We start from the raw sequence: 26,578 nt of genomic DNA, 5'->3' as shown, positions 1-26,578 counted from the left end.
AGTTTTTATATATGCAATTTACAGTATACCGTTTCAGTTAATTATATGTTTTGTTTGTTTCCATCGTGTGGGGGCGTTTAATGCGTGTGTTGGGTGTTTGGGGTTGGTTTTTTTACACTTTCTTCTTGTATAATTTAAATTTAAACTAATTCTCGCTTTGCACAAAAATTTACACAATTTATTGATTTAATTTATTAGATTTAAATACGGTCTCCTCCTCCTCTCCTTCTCAATTTGTTGTAAACTAATTACTAATTGTATAATTACACTTCTGTTTTGCTTTGTTGTTGCTGCTGCTGTTGCTGCTTACGGCGAATTGGTTGTAAATATGTACAAACTTTGTTACTTAAGCTAAATATGTTACTCTCGCTTCATCGCCACTCGGCTATTGTATATATGACCTATATGCCTACATGTGTGTGGTTGTTTGTTGTTGGTTTTTCGCTACTTTCTCATTCGCTCCTCCTCGGTTTTTGTATATTTATAAATATTAAACACTAATCGAACGCGCCAGCCTATGTATATGTATAAAAAAAATAAAATTAAACAAACAATTCTTGCACTTGACACTTTTACAAATTCTCGACGATTAATAAATAGTAATGCTGTTGCTGTTCAAGACTTATCGGTAGACGATAAAGTTTATATATCCTATCCGCCGCTCTCATCGGTGATCTTTGTATGTTTTCTGTTTTGTTTTCATGTTGATTATGCTAAGTAATCTGTGCGTTGCGTTAACTGCTGCTATTGCTCTTGTTGTTCTGTTGGTGTTTTTGGATTCTGTTGTTAACTTCGATTGATGGTTGCTTGGTGTTGATTCTGATTTTTAGATCTGTTTCGGTTCTCTCTATTTCGCTGTTCTTTGAGGTTGATATAGCTAGTGGAAGTTCTGCAAACGGAAGCATGCGACTGCGTTTGATTGATTTTGTTATGTTATATGTTTTGAAGTGATCCTCAGATCTGAGATCCCGGACCTTAGGCTATGGCAGCCGTCAGATAGTACAGATCCATCAGCGTCTGGACATTGATGGGCAGACAGGAGAGACGATCGTGGGTGTTGGAGTCGAGGGCCAGCCAGGAGAGGGCATTGTATCCCTCGAGGACGAAGCGCAGCACATCCGCGGTGAGAATCGAGTCCAGCGGATGGTCGTTGGCCGACTGATGGGCATTGGTCGAGTTGAGTATATCGTCGGCCGACTGTATACTGGGCACATGGAGGTGTAAGGCCGTCTTCAGGAACACGGGGCACACGTCCTCGAGATGCGGACAGGCGGACCAGAACCAGGCGGGCATTCGGCCCGTTGGCGCCGTGCTCACCATGTAGCCCACTGATATTGGCTGTTGGTTTAGAGAACCAACCTGAAAAGATAGCGATAATTAATAAATGCCTTAGTTAAGTCTCCAATGGAGCCCTGCGTGAATCATTCAATTTTTGTTTAATCATAGTATGCCATGAAATTTCTGATTTGTTAAATTCAATTCTATGTGAAATAAATTGAATGTTTTTCTAATTCATTTCGAAATGATAGAATGAATATTTTTTATGAATTTTTTGAATTTGCCAGATTTGTTTAAGCTTTCTTTTGAGAACAAAAAGTGGAAAATTTTTAACATAGTAAATAAAATTCAGGCAGATTCAATCAAGAAATGATGGCCCTTTCTATTTCAAAATAAATTGTCGTTTGAATTATTTCGGCATTTATGCCATTCATTCATTCAATTCTATTAAACTCAAAATTCAAATTCATTCAATTCTATTAAACTCAAAATTCTAACTAATTCATTCATATAAATTAAAAAATTCAAAATAATGCAATGAATCCATTCATGCAGGGCTCTAATCTTCATTAATATATAACCCACCTCCTCCACTTCCTGGGGCGGCGTGCACTTGAAGTTATTGCCACCGGCGCTCTGCCAGCTGCGGTTGTCATCCATGCGTCCCGGACTACCATGATTGGAGACCCTGTCTATGTGAGCTGTTTGAAGAATAAGGAGAATTCTTAGTAACTGTAGCAAAACCCTGTTAATTACAAATACTTACTGTCTCCCCAGAAGAGATCGCCAATGTCCGCATCGCTAAAGTCCTCGTTGCCCTCCTCCTCGAAGGTGAGAAAGTCGTCATCTACTTGCGGCTCATTCTGGAATTGGCGGGTGAAGGGCTGCAAAAAAAATCATCATAATTAATAAAATATATATTTTATATTTAATGATTGCTCTATAAACTCACCGCACAGACGGCGCTGGTGGGAAAGACCAGGATGTGGGTGCAGGTCACATCCTGCGGCGTGGCCAGCGGATTCTGCATGGAGATCTGTGAGAAGCGCTCATCCGGCGTAAACTGATCGGGCATCACGCGCAGCTTGGCATCGGGTTCCAAAGTCACCAGGCAGGCACTCAAAATAGTCGGTGGATACATCAGTGTACATTGCTTGCACATATCCTTGAATTGCTTGGAGGCCTTCTGGAGTTGCTGCTTGCTGAGCAAGTAGCTCCACGACTTCAGTTCACTGTGCCCAATCCTTCCAATCCGACCAATGACCAAACGCCACATCTGCGATGTCTGCGAAATGATGCCCATGATGAAGTCCATCAGCTTCTTCAGTGCCACATAGCGAGCGGGCGCTTTCCTTCGTCTCGCCCGATTCGGCACATCGATATTGATGCAGATCTTCTCGAGCAACTCGCCCCGCTCATCGGTGGCGGTGGCCAATAGCCAAGCCTGATCTTCGCTCAGGCAGTAATTGCAATACATCACCGAGTAACGATGCTCGTTCTGGCCATGCATGCTGCCCGCCGATCTGGAGAAGTCTGTCTTGTCGTTCCTCTCGTGCATCGGCGCCAGAACAAAGGGAGCCGTGTACATCTTGTAGGCCCGGCGATTGGGTTCGTCCTTGGTCTTGAGGAAGGCCTCCATATTGGCCGCCGTCCCAAAGCCCGTAAGACTTTTCACCGACTGCGCGTGCACCAAGTGCCGCCGGCACTGCGAGAAGATGTTCAAAGCGAGGCATCTAATCTCATCGGAGAAGCGCTTTCGATTGCCACACGGTCCCAGTTCCATTACCGATTCCAGCGATATAATCTGTATGTTCATCTGGGCGCGCACCGAATCGGGAACGGCTTTCAGGAGCTCCGCGTAGCAGCGAAGAAGGGCAATCAAAGCAAGTCGCTCAAGTTCGCAGCTATCCGAGGCAAAGGTAAAGGGATTGACCACATAGAGGACAATAGCTGATGGGTTGATGTCTTCCAAAGTCTCGCCCATGCCCAAGGGATCGCCCAGGATGAGAGCGGGTTTGGTATCCCCTGCTGCCGAGGAGGCTCCTACTTTTCCCGCGCCCGCTTCCTGTTTAATTTCGCTGGCTTCCATCGGCTGAACTGGCGGCGCCTCTGTACCCGGTTCCAATTTGATGTTATCCGTGGGTAAATCCCCGCCAGGCAATCCACTGACTGAAGAGCTATTCGAGGAGCTGCCTCCCTTGGAATTGGAACTGCCCGAGGCATCTGGCGGATTCAGCAGCGTCTTATCGTTGGGCACTTTACTGAGATAGGGAGCCAGTTGGTGAATGAAGGCCACTGCATAGCGACGGATTTGCTCCGCTAGAGCAGCGTGCTCTAAAGTTCTCAACCAGTCATCCAATGGAGTTGTTTCCCGATCGGTTTGAACGTTGCGAGCAGCGCCCACCTGGAGGATGCCCTCCCATCCACGAATGGGCGTGTGTTTGCCCAGCTTGCACATCTCATAGGTGCTACTTAATTCCCGGAAATAACTCCTAGTACAACTGGCTACATGTTCGTTATCCGGACAAACAACCAGGTAGACCACATCCCGGGCATACGAGTACGGTTCCAGGAGAAACTTATCCCAGTAGTGGATGGAATGTGGGGCCACCGATATCCAATCCTTCTCGTAACCCACCACCACCGAGGGAATGGGTTGCGGTTCGCATTGTCCGGATGCACGACCCGCCAGGCGATGGAACTGCCGCCAGGTGAGCGGTCCACTAACCGTATTATACGAACTGGCATCCTTCGAGCCCGATCCTCCCCTCGACTTGCAGTGGAAGGCATTCTGCAGCATCGGCTGTATTGCATTCATGGTGCGCACAATCTCCTTGTTGCTGCGGGTGAAACCCACCGGCAGATATGCCCACTTGTGCACCGTCAGCCGACCAGCGCCAATCGCCGCCAGCTTGTGACGCAATGCAGGTGGCGGTGCATGAAAGGCCGTCAGTTGTTGCTGCTGCTGATGATGCGAGCTACTGCTACCGTTGCCATGAAAGTCCATCATATTGTCCATCCGCTGGTTCTCGAAGGCCAGTCTCGCATGTTCCAGAGCCAAACTGATATTGTCATGGGCGTCCATAAACTCCAGGACATTTGCAATCGATGCCAACGAGGCGGTGGGCGCTCCATTGGTGCCAAAGATCCTCCGCTGGCGGGACATTCGTCGCCGATGCGCCTGCAGGGCTCTGTGCACGGAACTACTGGAGGTCTGGATGATGGAGCATTGATCCAAGAGCAGATCGAAGACCGCATGCGTCAGTTGCTCCAGTTGTGGTCCTACTTTCTCCAAAGCAGAACTCGTCTCTCCCGATCCCTGCTGCTTAATCTGGTTCTTCCGGCTGAGACTCTGGATGATACTCAACAACGTGGGCTGCTTATTCCTGCCCGGATCATCCGCTATGCCCGTGATCTCCACCTCATCCTCGTAGAAGAGTCCAGCGCGATGCGAGAGCCTCCGATTGACGACGGCGCTAAAGCCGCAAGTGCACTCCACCGGATCGTCGTCCACATAGCCGGTGATGTGGGGATTACTGCTGGGCGGCGTGCAGGATGACGAGTTGGAGCCGCCGTTCGGGCCGTGACCATGTCCGGAGCCAGCTCCGGGCATCGAGGCGGAGGCCGGCGAGCCCCCAAAGGCACTGATCATCCGCATGCCGCCAAAGCCACCAGCGGAACTGGGTCCATTCGGCATCCGCTGTCCAGCTGCAGTTCCTCCAGATCCTCCAGCTGCACCTCCTGCTGAAGGAAACGGATTGAAGCTAACACCTGGCAATGGTACATAAACTCCCGAATCCGCTCCCCGAATATTGCCAATCTTCTGCGTATCCGCATTGCACACGCACACACTGCTGCTATCAAAGTTGTGATCCCGGAAGACATTCAAAGCGGTGTCGTAGAGGAGGATGTTGACCAGGACAGAGTTGACTTCCGGTAGCTCCTGGAGGAGACTCGCGGGTCCGGCGGCTGTCATCGCTGTTCCGCCACCACCACTGGCAATGCCCGCATCGCCAGTGTAGGGCATCATTCCCATGTGACTGCCAGCTCCTCCGTTTCCGTGACCCATGGCAACTCCTCCACCCATTCCATGCATTCCATGCGGATGCTCCTGCGAGTGGAGTGGCCGGTTCAAGTAGGACGACGTGGAGGTAGCTGGACTGGCCACTGCCAAATCGTAGGGATATGGCGGTGGCGGATGCGTGGGCGTCGCCCTCGACATGGGACTACTCCGGGCGGCATAGGCAGCCATTCCGGGACCCGGCGAAATGGGCGACATTCCCGCGCGGTGCATCAGTTGCTGCATGGAGCTGCCGGGCGGCGCCTGTGGGCAATTCAACTGATTCAACAGCAACTGACTGCCGCCACTGCTCAGCGGTTGTGGAACTGTGGAGGGCGTAAGAGGAGTCCTGGGCGCCGCCGACAAAAGATCATGGAGATGCTGATGCTGGTGCTTCTGGTGGCCTCCACCCGCTGCCGCCGCCGCCGCTGCTGCTGCTGCTGCGGCCGCCGCTTGTTGCTGTTGCTGCTGATGATGTTGGTGCTGTAGCTGCTGCAACTTTTGCTGATGCAATTGAATGCGCTGCTGGAGAGCTTGATGCTTTTGATGCTGCTGCTGTTGCGCTGCCGCCGCTTTGGCCAAGGTGGCTGCCCTGGACTTGTGACTACTCCAGGTGGGTTGATAAAAGCAACCCGGAGGCAAAGTCAACGGCGGTTGCGTCATGCTGGGCAGGTTCGTCAGCGGAGCGTAGCGCGTGGCGCCCACAAATTTCTCCTGCTGCGGCGGTCTATAAACATAGTTCCAGTCATCAATGGGCTCCTCCACGGGGCTGCCCAACTCCAGGTTATACTCCTGCTTCACCAGCTTGGAGAAGCTCGTCTGGATTGCCACCACGGTGGTGACGGGAGCTTGAACGGCTGCCAGGATAATACTGCTGCTGCTGCTGCTGTTGTTGCTTGTCGTGTTTGCGGTGGTGGTGCTGCTATTGATACTACTCGTAATGGTGGTGGTGTTGCAGGTTGTGGGGATGCTACTGCTACTGCTGGTTATACTGGTTGTGGTGGTGTCCACACTGAGATCCGTCATCACCACGTCCGTTTGGCAGGGACTCGAATTCGGGTGCTGCTGCTCGTGCGACGGCGGTGTGGGGAACATCTTGGTGAGATCCTCCGCCTGGATATTGCCCGCTCCCGATGACGCTGCTGCTGCCGCAACTGCCGCCGCTGCCGCTCCCAACACCGCCGCACTGCTTATAGCCGTGCTCCGTTTGAGGTCCTCGATCGTATTCGTAACAGCACTGCAGCCGCCATTCGAGGGATTATTGGAATCGGGCGGCGTGTGAATCTGCACGCTGCTGCACTCATCATTCGAGCTCGTCTCAAACAACTGCTCCAGGTCGTTGAGCGATGGATTCAGTCCCTCGGCGGTGAAGAGATTACCGCCACCGCTTCCGCCGCCGCTGCTGTTGCCCCCGCCTCCGGAGGATTTCGAGGTCTCCTTGCACGAGGGGGAATGCAAACCAGGCTCTGTCTTAATGTCCAATCCCTGGAAGAAGCTGCTGCCACCATCGACACCATCGGCATCACTGCCATTGGCTGTGCTGTTGGCGATGCCAACCAATCCACCGCTGGAACTGCCCGCCGCCGATCCTCCTCCTCCTACGCCGGCTGACGTCGCTGAGACATCCAGCGAGAGCAGCTGCGAGCCATAAACTGATCCCGGCGATGGCATCAGCGGCTTCACGTGCGTGTGGCCCTCGTACAGGTTCTTGGCATACCTGGGTCGACGTTGCTTATCCAGTTTCGGTCGCTTCACCGTCAGATAGTCCCTGGGATTAGGAAAATTAGACATTAGAATGATATTTAAAGGGGTAAAATAGGGTAGAAACTAGAACCCTGCATGAACCATTCAATTTTTGTTTTATCATATTATGCAATGAAATTTCTGATTTGTTTAATGCAATTCTATGTGAAATAAATTAAATGTTTTTCTAATTCATTTCGAATTGAATGAATAAATGAATAAATTTTATGAACTTTTTGAATTTGCCAGATTATTTTTGTGCTTTCTTTTGAGAACAAAAAGTGGACAATATTTAACAAATCAATGCTAACTGCTTAGAAAATAAAATTCATGCAGATTTAACCACAAAATTATGGCACTTTCTTCTTCAAAAGAAATTGTCGTTTGAATTATTTCGGAATTCACTCAATTCTATTAAACTCAAAATTCAAATTCATTCAATTCTATTAAATCCAAAATTCTAATTAATTCATTCATATAAAACAAAAAATTCATTCATGCAGGGCTCTACTAGAAACTAAGCCTCACCAGTTTTCCTGGTACTGAAAGTCATAGATGACCTCCTTGAGCCACTCCTCGTCATAGAAGCTGTCCGGATCCTTTAGCGTCAGCTTGGGCGGATTGTACAAGCGCCTCAGGTTGTTCATCGCCTCCGTGGTGGAGGTGACACCCGCTCCTGTCCCCCGTCCTTGAGCACCCGGCTCCTGTTTAATAACCATTGCTGCCGCTGAAGGAGTCTGCTGCTGCTGCTGTTGCTGCATTTCAAGCTTCTTCACACTTATAGTTCCCACTGTTCCTCCCCCTCCAGCGGCATTCGAAGCTCCTCCAGCCGACGTTGCTGCTGTGGGCGTGGCCGGTTGCTGGGCGGGCACACTACCTGGTCCAGTGCCCATGGATTGACCCACTGCTCCTCCTCCTCCGCCGGCCGCATGATCCGTATAAGAGGGCGGCTCCACGCTGGGCGTCTGGTGGACATAAGGCGAGGCCGTGATGCTCTTATTGTCGTGCTGATCCGTTGGCGTCGGCGCCGGTGTATTCTTGTCCAGCAGATGATCAATGGGCGTGGGCGGCTGTTGAAGATTGGAAACGGAAGTGGGCGCATGGGGACTCATGTTGAGTAGCTGTGACGGGAAAAAGAAAATACCAAGTTAGTGGAATAATTCGCTTTAGCTTTCTGCGTCTCTGTTTTTTTGGGTCGTCACTTTTTTTTGCACTCACTTGCTCAGCGGCCGGCACGGATGTCGGTTGCGAGTGCGCCGAATTGGGATGCGGAGAGGGAGCAGGTGTGGCCGGTGATTCCACGGAGGCCACCGGCATCGAGGAGTCGCCGCCCACGGAATTCCGGGAGTACGTCGAGGCGCCACCATGCGGCGTTCCATGAGGTGTATTCGCCAGGTGTCTATTGAAATAAAAATAAAAGTAGAAATATAACAATTAGCATAATGGTTAAAGTGTCGTAAGATTAAGTGGTGTATTTTTTTAGAAACGTTATGTACAATGCTCAAACTACGGATAATGTAGCTATGGGTATATTAATCATTTCAAATAATATATTATATATTGCTCGGGATACTCCAGCCAAAGAAGTGTCCCAAAAATAACCATAAGCAAAATTAAACAAAAACCACATCCATTGTTTAAGGATTAAATGTATTAAACAAAACCTTCACAGCTGCAAAATAAAAGATATATAAAGAGGTGCTCGTTAAATCTCCAAAGATGTTAGGAAAATAACTAGTATTTTATATTAAAAAATCAAAATCATTTTCTTTATACACTTCAGAGATTTCTAAAACACCAACATTGTTATAATTATAAATGCTATTGTTATTTACAAATAAGAAATCCAGCAAAATAAATAAAAATCATTCCACAAAATGCATAAAACCTAGAAGAATAAGACAAAGATGCATGCGGCACCAAAACCAAAGTACTATAAACCGAGTTTTCCGCTAGCCAATCGTAATCAAACCAAATCCAGTATCGAGTATTTGGAAAAACGGGCCATGAGAAAATGAGAACGGCAATGGGGTTGTGGATTTGGGGGTTGGACGAGAGTGGGGGGCAGTAGATACTAAGCTAGTTAAATGCTACAAAACGTGTTGTATGTCCTCGAAATGGAAAATATTATACAATTTGTTGTTATATCGTTGTTTCTTTTTTTTTCAGCGTTGCTTTGTTTTTATTTTTAATGTTTGCTTATTTACCATTTACCAAGGACGAGATTAAGTGAATTGGAATTAGAAATTGTTATTGCAAGTTGGCGACGCGCGAATGTTTTTGTTGTGTGTGTGCTGACTCCTTTTTTTTGTGGGGGCGTGGTGAATTTAAATGCACCCCTCTTCGATTCCAGTGTACTTTTTGTTAGGGGTCAGAAATAATATGCTCAAAACCAACCAACAAAATAATAAAACATAAGAAATCATAAGGTTAACAGAGCGTGTGAAGAGAGTGAATAGAAAAATATATAGTGTGTAGAAAGAGCGAAAGTAAGAGGACGGGTGGTATATACAGTAGCGATCAAGATAATAGCACTCAATGAAATTTTCTTTAAATGCGAGGAATCCGTTTTTGAAAAGTGATTGTATATCGTAGTAAATTAATAGTATATAAACTTTTAATAATTTACATTTGAAGATTACATTTACTTTGTAAAAAACATATTTTTCATTATTCTTATTAAAAATTTTATTCACAATATTAAAAACAAATTTTTTAATTTTCTGAAGATTATAAAATGGTTTAAATTATGTATCTTGTAGCTGGTTTAATTACCAAACCAAATCTCAGTAAACATTTAATCATTCTGAATCCTTAAATAAACGATATTCCTCTATTATCTATTAGTTTGACCGCAATAGTATATGAAAAAGAGAAAACTGAATAGCGTTAAACTAAAACATAGGCAGCACTGGCTATAATGAACAGACGCCACTGCACTTTACTTCACTTCACTCCACTCAACACACAAACCTTTGTTTTGGTATATTGGTGTCTGTTGTGGTGTTGCTGTGGTTTTTGCCCCGAAAGTTGGAGGCCGTGGAGGAGGTGGCGGCGGTGGAGGCCAGCGAATGGAGCAACCGCTTGTGGAACGGCACATTGTGGCGCCGCAGAGCGGAGGTCGCGGAAGAATTGGAGGCGGAAGTGTTGCTCAGGGAACTGGAATGATGCGATGTTGCTGCCGCCGCTGCTGCTGCCGGCGGCACAGGTGTTCCCGGTCGCTGCTGTTGCTGTTGCTGCTGTAGATGTTGCTGGTGGTAATGTTGCTGGTAGGACAACGACGACGACGACGAGGAGGATGACGATGAAGCAGACGACGACGACGACTTATTGCCACTGGCACCGGTAACTGCTGCCCGCAGTGCCGGCGATCCCAGCGGTTGCTGTTGTCGCTTGTTGCTGCTGATATTACTAATGTTGCTGTTGCTGTTGCTACTGCTGCTGCTGCTGCTTTGGGCGCTGAAATTTGTTTGGTTTTTTTTTGTTTTTTTCGGGTTTAGACACTAGCAACACAATTTATAACGTTTCGCTTTCGTAGCTCTGTCTCTTGGCTGAAGTTTTAATTTGTTTTGTTGCTGCTGTGTGGGTTAGGTAACTCAAAAAAAAAATGGTATAGAAAAAAAGAAACGGAAAAAATCTATTGCCTATCGCATGCACAGATAACAGTAAAAAGAAGGTCAACTACCGCCTTTAACTGCCTACTGTTTGCTAAGGTAAAGGTACTTTTGTTTTAGGCATGCCATCAAAGCGGGTTTTTAAGGGTCTTGGAGGGAGCACAACATCTCCACTACATCAATTTCATATCAGTCTTATATGCATAATTTAAAAAGTGGTTATTCTAATAGAGAGGCAGCAAAAAGATTAAGGTTTTTTAGGGTCACAAAAAATAAGAAGAAAAAACACGCGAATAAAAGGAAAGGTATTTCCAAAATTCTCTAGAAATAAAAGCCCCTATTGGAACCCCCTAAAAATTAAAATTGTAGTTATAAGCAACAAAGAAATTTAGGTTTTTAAATATTTTTAAAAAATGTTACTTTAGTTGTGTAAAATTTTTATAAAATCAAGTAAGCAAAAGTTATTTTTTCTTTACTATATTTTGACCACAGGGATTTTAATCAACCTCGAAAGAAATTTAATAATCAAAATCCAATAGTATTTCCTAAAACCTATTTATTTTCAATTGTGAAAATCAAACTGAATTGAGAACGCACAAACTACCAGAAAATAATATTTTCCTGTACAACTTCAGACACTTAAACTACGATTTCAAAACCTCTAGAGATTGGATAAATACCCTTGCATATGGAGAGTAAATAACAGAGCTGGGAAACTCCACTACAATTTTCAAGAGGACTAAAAGAACGGAACTCACTTTGTGCATATGCAGGGCGCCTTTTGCATGGGATCCACGAAATTCCAGAGCTTCTGACGTTGCTGCTGCTGCTGATGCTGTTGAATCTGCTGCTGCACCAGTTGCTTGGAATCCTGCTGCGGCGGTTTATTCTGCTCATTCTCATCGCCATCAGCCGATGATGATGTCCCTGTTCCCGAGGTTGGTGTAGAAGAAGCCACGGCTGCCGCCGCCGCTGCTGCTGCTGCGTCCACGTGGAGCGTGTTCATCACGCAATCCTGCCAAGTTCGTTCCGGCATTTCCACGGCTGCCGAGGCGGGTATGTGAGTATTGTTGGTATTGAAGGTGAAGCCCGAGGTGGGCCGTTGATCGTAGTAGGGCTGGAAGGCGAGACGTTCCAGGGCGCTGACTGCCTGGGGAGCTGCCTTGCGGGATGCCTCTTTGGCGGCGGCGGCGGCTCCTGCTCCTGCTCCTCCTCCGCCTCCTGGAGCGTTGAGCGAAGCCGGACCCACGGGTATTGCTGCTGCAGAAGGAGCGGCGCCCAGGGAAGGAGGAGCCGAGGCCAGGACAGCTGCCTCAGCCGCCGCCGCTCCGCCCACTGAGCTCTGCATCTTCTGCATCTCGACGAACTCCATGTGCTCCATGTCGTCCAGGTCTGTGACTAGTACGTAGTTCGTGGGATGATACATCTTATGACCACCTGTGGGTTTATAAAATAAATGGATTATAATAAAGTATATCCATGAGATTGATCTTAAGGTAGCTACTCACCCGACACCACTTCCACCACCGGTGGCACATCCGAGTTGTCCTTATTGCACAGCGGAAAAAACGAGGCCCAGTCCTCGAGGATCTTTTCCGCAATGGGATCGCTGGCCTTATAGCTATTGCCGGTGAGTATGGCCGCAATTCCGAAGGGGGCCAACATCACCTTGCGCGCATGCGCAGGTGGCGCTGCCTTGGCTGCTCCCTCGCCACCGTCCAGTGGCTCCATTCCGGCGCCATTGGCGTCCTGGCCAGGATTAGGCACTGCTCCGCCCGCTGATGCCGGAGAACTCGACGATCCTGGCGGCGAACTGGACGCTGCAAAGGCCGCCGCCGCCTCGGCCAAATGCTCCTTGGTCAGCGGACGCACGGCGGGATGTTCGCGCAAATCTATGGAGGCGCAAACGGTGTCGCCGTGCACGAAGAACGTGAATGAGAAGGACAAGTGCTGGGAGCTGCAAGAAAAAATAAAAGATTATTAGAAAAGGTAATTTTGAAAGGAAATTTAAATTCTTAATAATTTTTATACTCTTAATTTTTTCTTCTAAATCACAAAAAAATTACCAATAAATCTAAAAAATTTATAGTTCGATTTAAAGTAATTTAATAAAAAGTTTTGAAGCCAGGAATTTTATTTGAAGGTATAAGGTAAAGGTAAAAGGAAATTTATAGAGTTAAATTTAAATTTAATTTAAATATGTTTTAAATTTAAAGCAATTTAGTAAATAGTTTGTAAGCCATGAATTTTATTTGGAATTAATAATATTACAATACAAAATCCCCGAATCATGTTATTCGTTTATTGATTTATTTACTGATATGACAAGTCTATAACCCTAAAAAACAAACAATCATAAATATTTATGGTTTTTTTTGGGCTTTCCATATGAAATTTAGCTTGATAAAAATGGTTTACTATCAATTTCGTAATATGTGAACCAAACTACATAAGCATTATTATTTTTGTAAATGTCGCAGGAAGAACGATGCAATGTCACAAGCTTCAATGCCATTGCACAGAGTTCCTGAGTTCTTTGTTCTAGGATATGACCGTATGTGCGAATTGGACGGTATTCTCAGCATTTTCACATCAATTAAGGTTCATATCCGAAGGAGTTCAGGATTTCCTACACTTAGATCACATACCTGCGTCCAAAGAGACGATCGCTGGAGGTGCAGGGCTGCACAAACCATTTGCCAAATCGCACAATGTCCTTGGTGAGCACGAATCTGTAATAAATATTGGTTAAAGAGTGTTAGTTTTTATAAGATTTATATAGATTGATAAATATAATATTACCTCTCCATGAGATTGTGCAGCGCCTTGAAGAGAAGCGATCGGCACTCGTAGGTAAGGGCTCCTTTCCAGGTGCCATTCCAAAGCGCTTGGTTGGCTAAAATATAATAAAATACATTTTAAATTAATGAGTTTGAAGTGAAAGAAATGTACTAACTAATTGATCCCCAATCTTCCTCGTTGGTTTTTCAAATTAGCTTAATTCAATCGTTATCCATTTCATTTGTTAAAAAATAAATATATTCATATGATACTTTTTCAAGGTTTACAAAATGTTTAGTTCAAAATTGTACATTCGTTCATTGACCTTTTTGAATACAGAGATTGTATTTAATTAAAAGATTAGCAAGTCATAGTAAAAGTGTTTATAACCATTGGTCTTTATGCCCTGTAAACTATTAAAATAGTAATAAAATGTTTAGGATCAAAAGGTGTTTGTTTTACAGAATGTTAGTTACTACCAGTAATTTATGAAAGATATTCTGAATAGTTTTCTAGCCTTCTTATGAAGATCCCTTCTTATATGTCCACATGTACAACAACATAAATGGATTTTCAAGTACCGGGTGTATCACAAAATTCGTCATTATTTCCCACGTAAATGTCCAAAACATTTTGGGGTTTCATTAAAATGTAAAGTGGAAAATACCCAAAAAACAAGTGAAGGAGAAAAACAAATTTAGTTAACAACAATAAGAAAAACAATGAGAAGAGACGTCTGCAACGCAAAACAATCCCTCTCTTTCGCTCCTCTCTCACTTTTCCGCAGAAGAGAAGTCAACAACGCGCGCACGCCTCAAAAACAACAAAAAAAATCTTTTAAGACTATTTATTTTTATTATTGTTTTGTTTTCGTTTGTATTTTTTTAAAATGACAAACAAACTTAGAGCGAGATGGGTAGACTACCAAAAGATACAAATATGTGTAGCACGGAAAATGTAAAAATGCAACGTGAGAAGAAAAGAAGTAAAGAGGGCGACAAAAAGCCGCCAGGCAACAAAATAAAATTCCCGAAGCGGAAGTTCAAACACTTGAAAACAAAAAGAACAAGCATTGAGTAAACGGAAGAGAGAGAGAGAGAGAGAGGGAAACGGGAAAGAAGAGATGAGGGAAAGGATTTGTGAAAGAAAAAGGACAGTCTAGAAATTTTTGGAAAATTCCAAGCATCCACCACCCACACACACACATGTGTGTATGTGTTAACTCTCTCTTCCTCTCTTTCTCCTTAATTCCCACGCCTGCACTGATTTCGCCTGCTTCTTCTTTGTCTTCTTTGGTCAACAATGTTGCAAAGATAATTACGTAAAGGTAAACAACACGGACAAATATCAAACAAAGCAAAAAAAAATCAGCGTAATAACTATTTTTGTTGTTTTGTATGGCTAGTGCTACTGTTATATACATTTCTTTTTTCTCTTCAATGAGATCAGCGTGAGTTTTTTTTTACAACGACGCTTAAAAACTCACACGCACACATGGGGATATGTAAAAGGGCAATGTACGATTACGCCTAAGTGTGTGTGAGTGCGTGAGAGAGTCTGCCTCTCTTCCCCCACCTCCTTCCCATCCTCACCACTATTATTATCCCACCATCTCCATATTTCCCATCCCCCATCCCCACACTTCCAATTTCCATCCTGCAAGCCGGCTCTTCTTCGCTTCTCTTCTTCTCTGAGGTCACACACACACACATTGACACACTACCCAACGGCAAAAAGTTCAAAGCTCGCCAAAAATAAAAAAATAAATAAAAGCCCACAAGGGTAGGCCAGCCAACACAAAAGCAACAACAACTGCAACTTCAGCCGCTCTCCCTCAGAAAACAAACAAAAGAAAAGCAAGAGACGATGCGAAACAAAACGGGACGACAAACACAAACAACAAAAAAAAACAAGAATGACTTCAAGCTTCAGCAAACAAAATATGAGGTGGTACTTAAAAAATTTTAATAAGGACACAAACATTTCTTTCAACCATTGCTGCCACAAGATACTTTTCCTTGGTTGCATTTTTAAATTGACTTTCGAGTAAAAGATACTGGTCATTCCGCTTTTCACCCATTTCCCCCATCCCATCACAGCTGCTAGATATCCGCATCTTCCCCCTTCTTTTACCAACTTCAAAGCTTTGGAACAGGAATTGTAATCGGGTGAATCGGAATCGGGAATCGGGGAATCGGAATCGACGGCGACTGCTCAATGCAAATTCCACAAACACACGCACACAAATCGGTCCCGTCTGTGTGGGTGTATTTTTTTTAGCACGTGTGGTTTGTGCACATGTTGCTGCTCCTCTCTTTCACTCGCTCGGGAAGAGAGAGGTGGCAAGTCGCTCTGTGGAAAGTAGCGAGTAAGAGAGAGTGGTTGTTTGGGAGACAAAGTGCCGCTAGGCGTGCACTCGTTCTCGTTCACCCACACAGGCACACTCTCTTCGCTGCTCTTTTTGTTTGTGGCCCAAAAAAACAATGCTATTTTAGGTTAGCATTTTGCTAACGCAGCAGATCGAACCCCCCCTCCCACCCATCCCCCCACCACTCTCTTCGCCGCCTGGTGAGAATTTCACAACATTTGTAACGTGTAATTAAGAGAGCGTTGTTTAGCATTTTTGCATTTGCGTGACACACAAAAAAGAATCAACACACCAGAGAACAGAACAACAGGCAGCAACAAATGTTTAATCAAGGTCAATAATCTGCGCGCACACACATTGAAAAATTGTTTAGTAAGCGCAATAACAGAGCCAAAACCAAAATCAGGTAGAAAACACGAATGCAAAAGGCAGAAACAACAACAAAGTGAGCAAGAAAGCGCATTGTAATTAAGCCCAAGCTTGCAAACCAGTTTAAGCTCATTGAGAGAGAAGAATTGCAAAAAGAGCGACTCTCTCTCTCTATTGTAGTCAGAGAGCAGCAGCACGTAATTATTGGCTCCAATTGTGGAGCACACGCACACAACGACCCCAACTCGCTCACGCACACACGCGTACAAATGACAGCTGTTTAAGGTAAAAATCGTATGGCATCGGAAATACAACAACAAACTTTAAGTACAATGACAACAAGTAGCGTGTGTAGAGTGTTTTTTATGGTGGGTAAGCAATGGATGGGAAGGGGGAGGGAGGTAAATAATGCTAGAATATATGGAAATTGGGGGTCTACTACTGGAATTCTCTAGCGTGTAGGCGTGTCTGCCGATGACGCCTGCTGTCCAAAATGTCCAAAAAATGTCCAACAAATGCCAACAGCAAGAAGGAAGACAAGCTAAATAGCCCAACAAAGTGGAATGTAAATTAGTTTACAGTGGGAGGTGGGAAACAAGTACATTAAATTGACAATTGTCACTTCAAAATCATCCATTTGTCTTAATAATTTAAATATAGAGGATTTTTTAAAATATTTAATTAAAATTTTAATTTAAAAATATATGTTTTTTAGCTTTTCAAATTATATAGTTTATAACCTTATCCTAAAACCTATCTATCTTATAGCAGTGGATTTCGATTTATCTTTGAGGTAAGTAAACTACCCATCTTAATCTACGACTTTAAAGTTTCGCATTTTAAAGATTGAAATTCCATTGACTAACGGCATTTTCATTTTCATGAAACCCCACTGTTTGCAGTTTTTGCCCCACTGTGCTGGCTGGCTGAGATTTGCGGCGTTGCCGTTTTCAAACCAGAGAAACAACAATGCGCTCTCTCTTCGCCGCTCTTCTCTTTCTTTATGAATTTCATTCACACGCACTCGCACGCACACACACTTTAACAAGATGGGGGACGACAGTTTTTTGCCACTTTTGTTGTTTATGGCCGAAATGGCTATAAAAAGAAAACGAAAATTCACCCAAAAGACGGAGACAAAGTAATGCCAATGCAATTAGTCAGTGTCCTTGTCATTAAAAAAAAAACATGCAAAAAACAAGGCGTTGCAACAATGACAAAGGCTAAAGATAAAATAAAAACAAAGCGATAATTTCATCAGCGGCAAAAGCGACGTGCATTCAACTCTCAATTCCAGACGGTAAAAAAGTGCGCGCCTAAATAAAACGAAGAAAAGGTTAGCGCAAACAGGCAGCAAAAGCTAACTGTAAAATCAGTGGGACACAATGACGTAGGCAGATAACGAAAGATACAGTCAAACTTCCGTATCTCGTGCCTCAGTCGGGCACTTCAAAAGAATCTGTATCTCAAAAAGCATCTACTAGATGGAAAGTTTTTAAATTTTTGTAAACCTGTTCGATTTTTCTTATTTTAGGGATATTATAGCATTTTGTATTATCCAATCTAAATAGTAAAAGCGTGTTTACACACTCTACTGACTTTTTCTAGTCAATAAAACTTATGGAAATTGATTAATAGACATTCTACTCAATTGAAATAATAATAGTCTAAATTATATTATATTTTTTAGTTGGAAGTATTTGTGGAAATTAATAGTTTTGAAATAACATTACAGATTAAAGACCTAATCCAACTTTTGCTATATTCTTTCTTTAAAATATCAGAAAAAAAAGCCCTGCAGATATCGGCGTTACGAATCTCGGGCAACCTGTGGTTAAGTTTAGTGGGTAATGGAATTGGCCACAGAAAAGCCGAAAATGAAATTCAAATTCTACGATGAACAATAATGTACGTAGTACGTAGTTAGTGGTCAGAGATAATGAGGCAATAACAAAAATATTGAATAAATAGTAGCCACACGCAATGGGCTGATAAGAAAGGAAAGAAATGGAGATAGGGTGCGATAGTAAGGGGGGCGAAAGAGAGAGCTTCTTTCGAAGGCCAGTGTGTATTGAACAACCCTCGAAAGAGCAAGAGAGAGGGACGTAGAGAAAGAGGGAGAACGCGAGAGCACCCTTCTTCTTCGTTTGCATAATTACCGGAGAGCGAGAGAGAGAAAGAGAGAGCGAGCGAAAAACATTGCAAATGACAGGTGACGTTTTAGCACTGCCTCCTTAGATACACGGGGAAAAATAACAGATTTTGGGCTTAAACTATATTTATTAAACTAGTTTATGGAATTGTACACTTTTCTCTAACTAATCTCAATTTAAACTCGAATTTAATATCCAGTTGTCTATTTAAACGAAAAGAAAAATTTACATTTTTATGACGACTCAATATCCAGTTGTTTTTTTTGTGTGTGAGTGGGAGGGAGATGGGAGACAACCGCCTACGATTGACGTTTTTTCTTAATTTTTTTTCTTTCTCTTTTCTGTTGCTGACGGTTAAAAACGACGCCATGTGAGTTGAGTGACGCCAAAGGAAAGTTAAAGGGAGAAGAGGGAGGGGAGAAGAGTGCGAAAACAGTAAGAGATGGAGAGAAACAAGGAGAGCAATAATAATAATAATAATCATCATCAACAGCCGCAATCGAAATGTATTTCGCGTGCTTCTCTGTTTGTTTGTTTGTGTGTCGCATTTGTTTTGGCTTTTCTCACACAGATACACCCACACACACAAACACAAACGTCAAAGAGATGGCGAAAATTTGTTGTTGCAATTGCATGCGATGGATGCGGCCTTGAAGCTTTATTAAATTCATCACCCAGTTGCCATGAGTGTGTGTGTGTGTGAGAATAAATGTGTGATTGTGTGTGTGGGAGTGAAAGAGAGAGGGAGAAAATATTACAATCGAACTTAAATATAACACTTTGCTTTTAAACTGTTTATCAACGTATAAGTTCCAGTAAACAAGTTAATTTGGATGTTTATTTTTATGAAGTGTTTATTTTAAGATACAACTGAATCTCTAGAGCAAAATGATTATTTTTGATAAGAAAATACAAGCGGGCAAACTCTTTGACAAATGTTGGATATAGTTTTTCAACAGTTATAGTTAACAAAATTTTCTTGTTTCTTAGTTTTATTCAAGCGGAACCAAGATTTAAGTAGAATTTGTGTTCTGATATTTGGGATGCGCTTTTGAAACTCCCTGATTTCTGTTTATAATTGGTCTTAATAAGTTTAACCACAAGTATCACATGTATTTTCGTTCCATAGATCTTTTTAGGGATAAAAACCTACCCGCTACTCGGAGCAGCTCGGCGTCGACCAGTTCATTGAGATCGGGCTCCTCGCCATACCAGAAGATCCACAGCTCCTTGGCGGCGGCCAGCGAAAGGGGCGGGTGGACCTTGGTCGAGGTGGCGATCTCGAAGGTTAAGGCATTCGGGTCGGCGTTGTCCGTCTTCGTGGATTGGACCCTCCTCCACACGCACAGCATGTCCGCCTGGATGCATCGCGAATAGGAGCGCAGGATCGGGTCCGCTAAAGGATCGCTCGATGCGTTCGGCCGCTCCCCGTTAACGAACTTCTTCCATTTTATTCCACATAAATCAGTCTGTAAGAGAGAGAGTTAATAGAGAATTAGTCATTAATGCGTATTTAAGCAGGTACTGGTAATGGGGACCAGACTTAATGCCAAATAGGTTCTGTAATACACTCAACTGATAACTACTTAGTACTACTACACTATCTTTATCTATAGGGAAGTAGTTCCTATCATTTGTTTACCCCGCCGTGACGAAAGTTCTATGTCTACACGATCTTTTTACAAATGACGTATAGGAAATAGCAAAGACTTGTTATTTCAGGTGTTGGAGGAAGAATCTCGAAAATAGTTTAAATAAACTTTACCAAAATAGTATTTTAATAAGATACTGAAATTTGATTTTAAATGTTTTACAAAGAATAAATCTAAAGATGTAATCCCAATCACTTTAAGTTCATTTTGTGTTTCTAAAAAAAAAATTACAAAATATTCCAAGCTAAATACTAAATATAATGATTTAATAAGAAATGCAATTAAAATAGATTTTATTGACCTATTAAATATACGATTAGATTCCATTATAAATACTATAGATAGAATGCTAGGTAAACTAAAGCTATTTCGCAATAATTCGCAATAGTTTGTGAAATTTTAACTGTCAAGTTTCTTACATTCATAAATTATTTTTAAATATAAAAATAAAGTCTACATCATCTTGTGACTCACTGAGATTTGGATTCTAAATAAAAGTTTATAGGATTTTGCATTAATGTCTACCGATGACGTTAGGTTGAATTACAAATATCTGATTTTTTTGTCACGATATTCGTACTGAATTTTAAGTGATGGAAAAATTAATCGATGAATGTTAAATTAGGATCTTTCATTTTCTCTGGAAAATTGCTCCTCAATTTTTGTATTTTGTAAAAACTTTTTCGCGTATAACCTTGTTTGGTATAGAGTTTCCGTTACTTTGAGGCAAAGCATTTTTCCTGAGTGCATTTCAATCTATGCAAAAACGATAATCATCTTGAATTGTTGCCCACTAATTTACCAGTGTTGCGAAATCTTGCGAATCGCACACAGACACATGTAAAAATACATTCCTCATTGCACTTGGCAGCAGCAACAACAGTAAAAACAACAAGCAAAGCATAAAAACGACCAAAGCGAAGCTCGAAAATCTTCCGCTGCCTCGCAACTCAAAACAAAAGCACGAAAAAAACGGCAAAGAGGGTGGAAACGGGGGAAAGGAGGAGCGGAAGAGGAGCTGCAGCAGAGACAAGAAAAACTTGGGGGCACCGAAGAAGAAACAAAAAACGAAAATGAGAGAGAAGCACGGAGAAAAAGAAGAATGAGTGACTGAACTGACTAACTGGGCTCGTTGGCTTTTTAGCTTTTTTAACCATTTGGGGTCGTCATTGGCGGCTTCCGTTGCAAAGTTGCGTTGGTTTCATACAACAGTTCCCAGGTTCACAAAAAAAAACAAGAAACTTCCACAGAAACTCGAAATTTCTACCTTAAAACGGCATTTCCATATGGGAAAACCAACGCACCTAAAATGTAAATATTATCGCTGTGTAGATAAACTCAGGAATTAAAACCGTAACCAAAACCTCAAACTTGAATAAGCTTTAGTAATTACATTAAAATTGTATCAAAGAGCTACTGAAACATAATTCCCATAACATTCTCCAACAACAAACAGAAAATCAAGTACTTAATTTCGAACTAAGTACAATTCTCAATCAACTGTTGTGAAAATAAAATCACTTGTGTACTTTAACATCTGAAAACTCTCCTCTAATTTGTACGGGCTTCGAGTCGGGGAAACTCGTCTTATAGAGGTTTTAGGATGGTAATAATTGTGGAAAATGGAAACAAGTTGCTGGTGTGGCAAGTGCCGAGTGAGAGCGCAAGCGAGCAATGCTAAATCAATGGGGCAAAGCGAGATGGGGCCAAAATAAATAACTGCACCTTCACGCACACACACACACACACAGGCGGGCGGGCGGTCGGTCGCTTACGCACACAAGCACACCCAAAGGTATTCCCCCAAACCGGCCATTCTCCCCAATTGTCAGGCCCTCTCTTTCTTCCACCGTCTTGTCTTGACGACAAAAATGTTCCACATTCTTCCGCTGCTTGGCTCTTCGTTTTTGCCATTTTTGTGTGTGTTTTCATTTTCGCTCTCATTTCGTCTCGCTGCTTTTTCTTCGTTTCGTATCGGTTTGGTTTGGCTTTTATTTTTGGGCGAGCAGCTATCTCGTAGGTTGATTTTTTCTATCTTTTATCTGCCCACTGTCTATCTTTCTCCCTCTCACTTTTTGCAATCCTTCAACGAGAGAGAGAGGGAGAGCGTATGTCCCTCTCTTGTGCTGTTATCATTCCGACATGCTTTTTGCTTGTGTTTGCATTTGTATTTGTTCACGCGCGCGTGCCTCTCAAGTTCAAACTGCTCACTCTCCGCTCCCGCTCGCCGTCTCGCTCTGTCGCCTTGCTCTCTCGCGCTCAGAGAAAGTTTGGCGCGTTTGTTATTGTTTCGTTATTTCGTTGGCGTCGGCCTCCCCACCTCCTTCTCTCCTCCTCCCCGCGGCTGCTCCAAACTCTCCCAGAGAGTTGTAAGCGGAGAGAGGGGAAAAGGGGACGGGGGAAGTGGAGCACGTTGACTTGTACGCATTGTCGTCGTCATCGCCTCTTCAGTTTGACTATTTCTTTCGGCTTTCCGTTTTCGGCTTCTGTGTCTCCTCTCATTTCTTCCATCTCCCCTTTTTGCCGTGAGATTCATTAAAGAAATATGCCAAAGAGGAGGAGGAGGAGAAGAGACAATAGCAACAATCACTAGCGGGGCCAACAAACTAGTCGCACGTAGTACCCAGTTTTCAGTCCTCAGTCTTCAGTCGCGGGTCTTGAGTTTTGTAGTCTCGACTTTTGAGGCTCGGGGAGAAGGAGAACCTGTTATGGGCCACAAAGTCACCGAGGCGCAGTCACAAAACCCACAAAGTCGCCAGGTTGCCACAAAGACACCCGTTTTCACAGCTACAGTAAACACTCGAAATCTATCACTCCAGATACTATAGGTTTTTATGGATACTGAATCTGAATACTTATACTCAATATTAGATCCGGCATATTAAGAATGCAAAAACACAATCATCTAACTTTAAGAAAGCTGAGAATACAAAAAGTATCTTAAATTATTTAAAGGATTTGTGCCTATTTTACTTGAGCCAGACAACCGGTTGTATTTCTACACATGGACAATTGACGAAGTATCTTTTACTTGTAATACTACCTACAATTAAGACTAGGCTTTACTTAATAATCGAAATAAAACCACTGTAGTTTTTAATACTTAATAAAATGTAAGAGACTTGAGTTTAAAAACCATTATATCTATAAGAATTTAAACGTTCATAAGAGAGCACGATCCTTATGAATTCAGGAATAATTAAATCCTATAAACTCATCTAAAACAAAAATAGAATAATCACAATGGAAATGTGAATTCCACTTCAAGAATTTGGGAATGAATTCCCTTCCCTATAAGAATGTAAATAATTAAATCCTAAATAATTAAAAACAAAAATTATGAAAATCAAAAATGAATATGTGAATCCCACTTCATCCCACTTTTGTGACTAGTGCATTAATTTATAAGGAAGTCCTTGTAGCACCAGAAAATATTAAAAAAAAAAAATAAATAAAAAAAAAAGGGAGTTAATACTCTGCCCTATAAAAATGTAATATAAACTATCGGGAACATACCAAGGTAAAATCTCTAATTTGTAAGTTTTAATGCCGTTTTGTATGACTTTAGTTATGAAAACTTTTTTCGGGTTCTTCGCGAAGCATCTGGAGCGATAACGATAAACAGCTGTCGCTGACCGGCGGCGTCTTCGTTTCGGCTGCCAATCGATAAGGCGGAGAGAGTGAGATGGCGAGCGAGAGATTGGATCCCATGATCGGTGGTTCAGTTTTGCCACTGTGTGGGTGACACACCCCCGCAAGCCAATAGCCCCCCTTGCTTGAAACACCCCCTCTGAATCCTCACTGACCTAGATCTTATAGTCGACAAAAAAAAACTCACTGCGACAATAAAAACAATTGCAAAAACATAAAAAAAACAACTACTCACCAAGGCATAAAAGTTTGTGTGGCAATCCTCCAAACTTGCGCCGTTTGTCTGATGATTTTGATGCGTCATAGTTCTTGGCTTGTTTTCTTCGCACAGCAGCAGCACCTCATTTTCTCAACGTTGTTGCTTAGAGTGTATTGCGATTATTGTTATTTATCCGTTGGGCTGTGTTGTTATTTGTTGTTGATTTGGATTTGGATACACTCAAGTATTTTGCACATTTGCTTATTTTTTTGGATTTTTATTTTTTATTATTGATTCTGCTGCACGCACACAGACACACAAAGGTATAGGCACGGAGGCACACGCGAGAGCGAGAGAGAGAGAGCGAGAGAGACGACACACACGGATACACAATTGAAGAGCTCCTCTCTTTCGTCTCGTCTCGTTTCTTTGCTTTCGATATTTTGTTGCTGTTGTTGTTGCTGAATTTTGTTTGTAATTTGCTATTTGATGTTTGGTTGTTTGGTTTTGATTTGATTTATTTATTTATTTATGTGTATTTTGTATTTATTTGCTCTCTGGCGAGAGGTTTTAAACGTAAACGTTGCTTTGGCAATGAAACACACATACTGTAGAATTATGCATGCTGCTGTTGTTGTTGGTTAAGCTGGAATATGAAAACTATTAGACTCAGTCACTCCTTTTGCGTTTTATCTTAATTTGTTTTTCATTTCGAAATAACTGCGTTTATAGTTAATTTTCTTATTGTTTTTTCCTTGCTTATTTGTTGCTACACTCATGCACACACACACACATTTACAACGGTTCGTTCATTCGCCGTTTCATTCATGCAAAAGAGAGGGCCGCCGAGAGAGAGAGAGCGACTCAGAAATTGACTTTTTTCATCCGCAGGCAGCGAGTATACACACACACACACGCACACATTTACTTCTAGAAACACACAAACGACGATGAAAGTCGTTGGATTTTTCGTTAATCGTTGATGTAGACAAAAAGTAAAATAGGTAAGAGTTTTTTGGCTGTATTCGGATTTAAAAACAGCTAATTTATGGTTTTTCGAAAAGAAAATTATACTTTTTAGAGCGCAAAAAGAGATGAGTAATAGGGCAGCACAAGCACACACACTAGCGGGCACTCGACACACGAAAAACCGAGAGTCAGCGGTTATTTTTATTATTTTCGAATAATAACAGTACTTTGAGATACATTTAAATTTAATCTATTACTCAGGCTTGTGTTTCTTGCGTTGTATTTTGTGTTTTTAGCGCACGAATGACGAGTCAGAAATTTTCGAACCGACTGCGAACGCTGGCCGCCACACACAATGGAAATTTTGCTCGCCTAGCTTTGAATCGGCCATCTATATGGTATATAGGCAGTTGTAGTTGTACCAGCGGCGAGTGGCGAGAGAGAGAGCGAGTGCGAGTAGCGGCCGAATAGCGGCTTTTGCTCTTTTTGCAGAGAGAGAGCGAGCGAGCGCGGAGTGTGAGAGAGGGAGAAAACAAGTTTTACCAGCTAACTGCATTTGCACTGGTGTGCGTGTGCGTGTGCATTAGTGGCGGCGTCTGTTTATCTCTCTCGCTCTTTGTGCATCTCTTGGGGATGCAACCTTTTCGAGCGAGAGACAGAGAGAGCGAGCACACAGATCGATTAAGGGAAAAATCAGAAACTAAAACAAAACTCGAAAGAAATCCGAAATTCCATAATTTATGCACTATACAACACTGCACAGACTCGCACTCGCACACAAACAAACAGACACTCTGTGCGAAACGTGATACATAGACAGGCAGCATTCCTCTCGCACGGCGCACACACAGCCAGACAAACATACACCTACATGGCAGAGCAACCACTTTCGTAGTTTTCCTTTCGCCCCGTCTTTTTCTCTGTTTCTGGGCAGTAATGTGTGTGTACACATCAGTTTTTCTGATTTTGACTTTCGGCCACTCGAAATAGCCAAAAAAAAAATGCCACCGATAACTAAAATCGCACAGTTGTTGCATATTCCTCCCTTTCACACTCTCCTCTTCGCCACCTCTTTCTCTCCTGCACACACACACACACTCACACGCACACAGCGTCGGGGCAGCGACCGCTAGAGCAATTAAAAGCTATTAAACATTTCCGCCTGCAATTGTTTAAACACGGCTTAAATGCCATTCAATCACTTTGCGCCACAATTACTTGTCGCACAACGGCACTTGTGCACTATTATTTATATTTAATTTGTTGCAGCTCTTCTTTCACACACACACACCCGCACAGCACATACACGCACACCTTCGGCCATCCGCTTTTGCATTTGCATTTTTCGATCATCCGTTTCACTCCTTATTTTCGGCGTTCTTTGGGATTTACCGATCTAGTTTTCGCTGGTTTTTTACATTTTGTGCCACTTTCTCTTTCGCATTCGCATTCGGAAAAATCTGCGATCGATTTTTATAACAATTCGCAATAGAGGTGGAGAAACATCGATGAAAACATCGATGTTTTAAAATTTTCTGGAAACATCGATGTTTTTTGCCACAATCGATGTTTTTGTCACATCACCAAAACGTAAGGGCAAACGTAAGTGTCAGTTACGTAAGTGTAAGTTATACGTAACATTAACTCAGAGAGGAGAGAGGGAGAGCTGCTTCTTCGATTTCAGGCGTTATGTTTTTTATCCGGCCCATCGATATGAGTATCGATACATTTCCAGTATTTC

General features: G+C 42.9%; 1 protein-coding gene and 1 non-coding gene across 7 annotated transcripts; both read right to left on the bottom strand.

Annotated features, from left to right (window-relative positions):
- Positions 1-149: 149 nt before the first annotated feature.
- On the bottom strand, positions 150-26,364 carry skd (mediator complex subunit skuld). 6 transcript variants are annotated; one of them, XM_017143791.3, is made up of 14 exons: positions 26,230-26,364; positions 23,905-24,514; positions 19,520-19,835; positions 13,498-13,591; positions 13,344-13,427; positions 12,204-12,652; positions 11,454-12,132; positions 10,055-10,540; positions 8,300-8,480; positions 7,610-8,202; positions 2,231-7,106; positions 2,045-2,162; positions 1,864-1,979; positions 150-1,359 (listed from the first exon to the last, which is right to left on the bottom strand). In XM_017143791.3, exons 2-14 carry the CDS (start codon positions 23,971-23,973, stop codon positions 976-978), a joined length of 8,445 nt encoding a protein of 2,814 aa, XP_016999280.2. In that variant the 5' UTR covers positions 23,974-24,514; positions 26,230-26,364; the 3' UTR covers positions 150-975. The 6 variants fall into 6 exon arrangements, with proteins under 6 accessions (XP_016999280.2, XP_016999281.2, XP_070071859.1 ...); XM_017143792.3 differs by having other exon boundaries at positions 26,256-26,329; XM_070215758.1 differs by lacking the exon at positions 26,230-26,364 and adding an exon at positions 26,152-26,170.
- LOC123003129 (small Cajal body-specific RNA PsiU6-40) lies at positions 13,165-13,309 on the bottom strand. Its single transcript, XR_006412436.1, has one exon. It is a non-coding gene; the product is annotated as a small Cajal body-specific RNA PsiU6-40 (non-coding RNA).
- Positions 26,365-26,578: the final 214 nt, after the last annotated feature.

The sequence above is a fragment of the Drosophila takahashii genome, chromosome 3L (genome assembly GCF_030179915.1).
Source record: "Drosophila takahashii strain IR98-3 E-12201 chromosome 3L, DtakHiC1v2, whole genome shotgun sequence".
Taxonomy (NCBI): Eukaryota; Metazoa; Arthropoda; class Insecta; order Diptera; family Drosophilidae; genus Drosophila; species Drosophila takahashii.
This window is presented reverse-complemented; position numbering and strand designations above follow the sequence as displayed.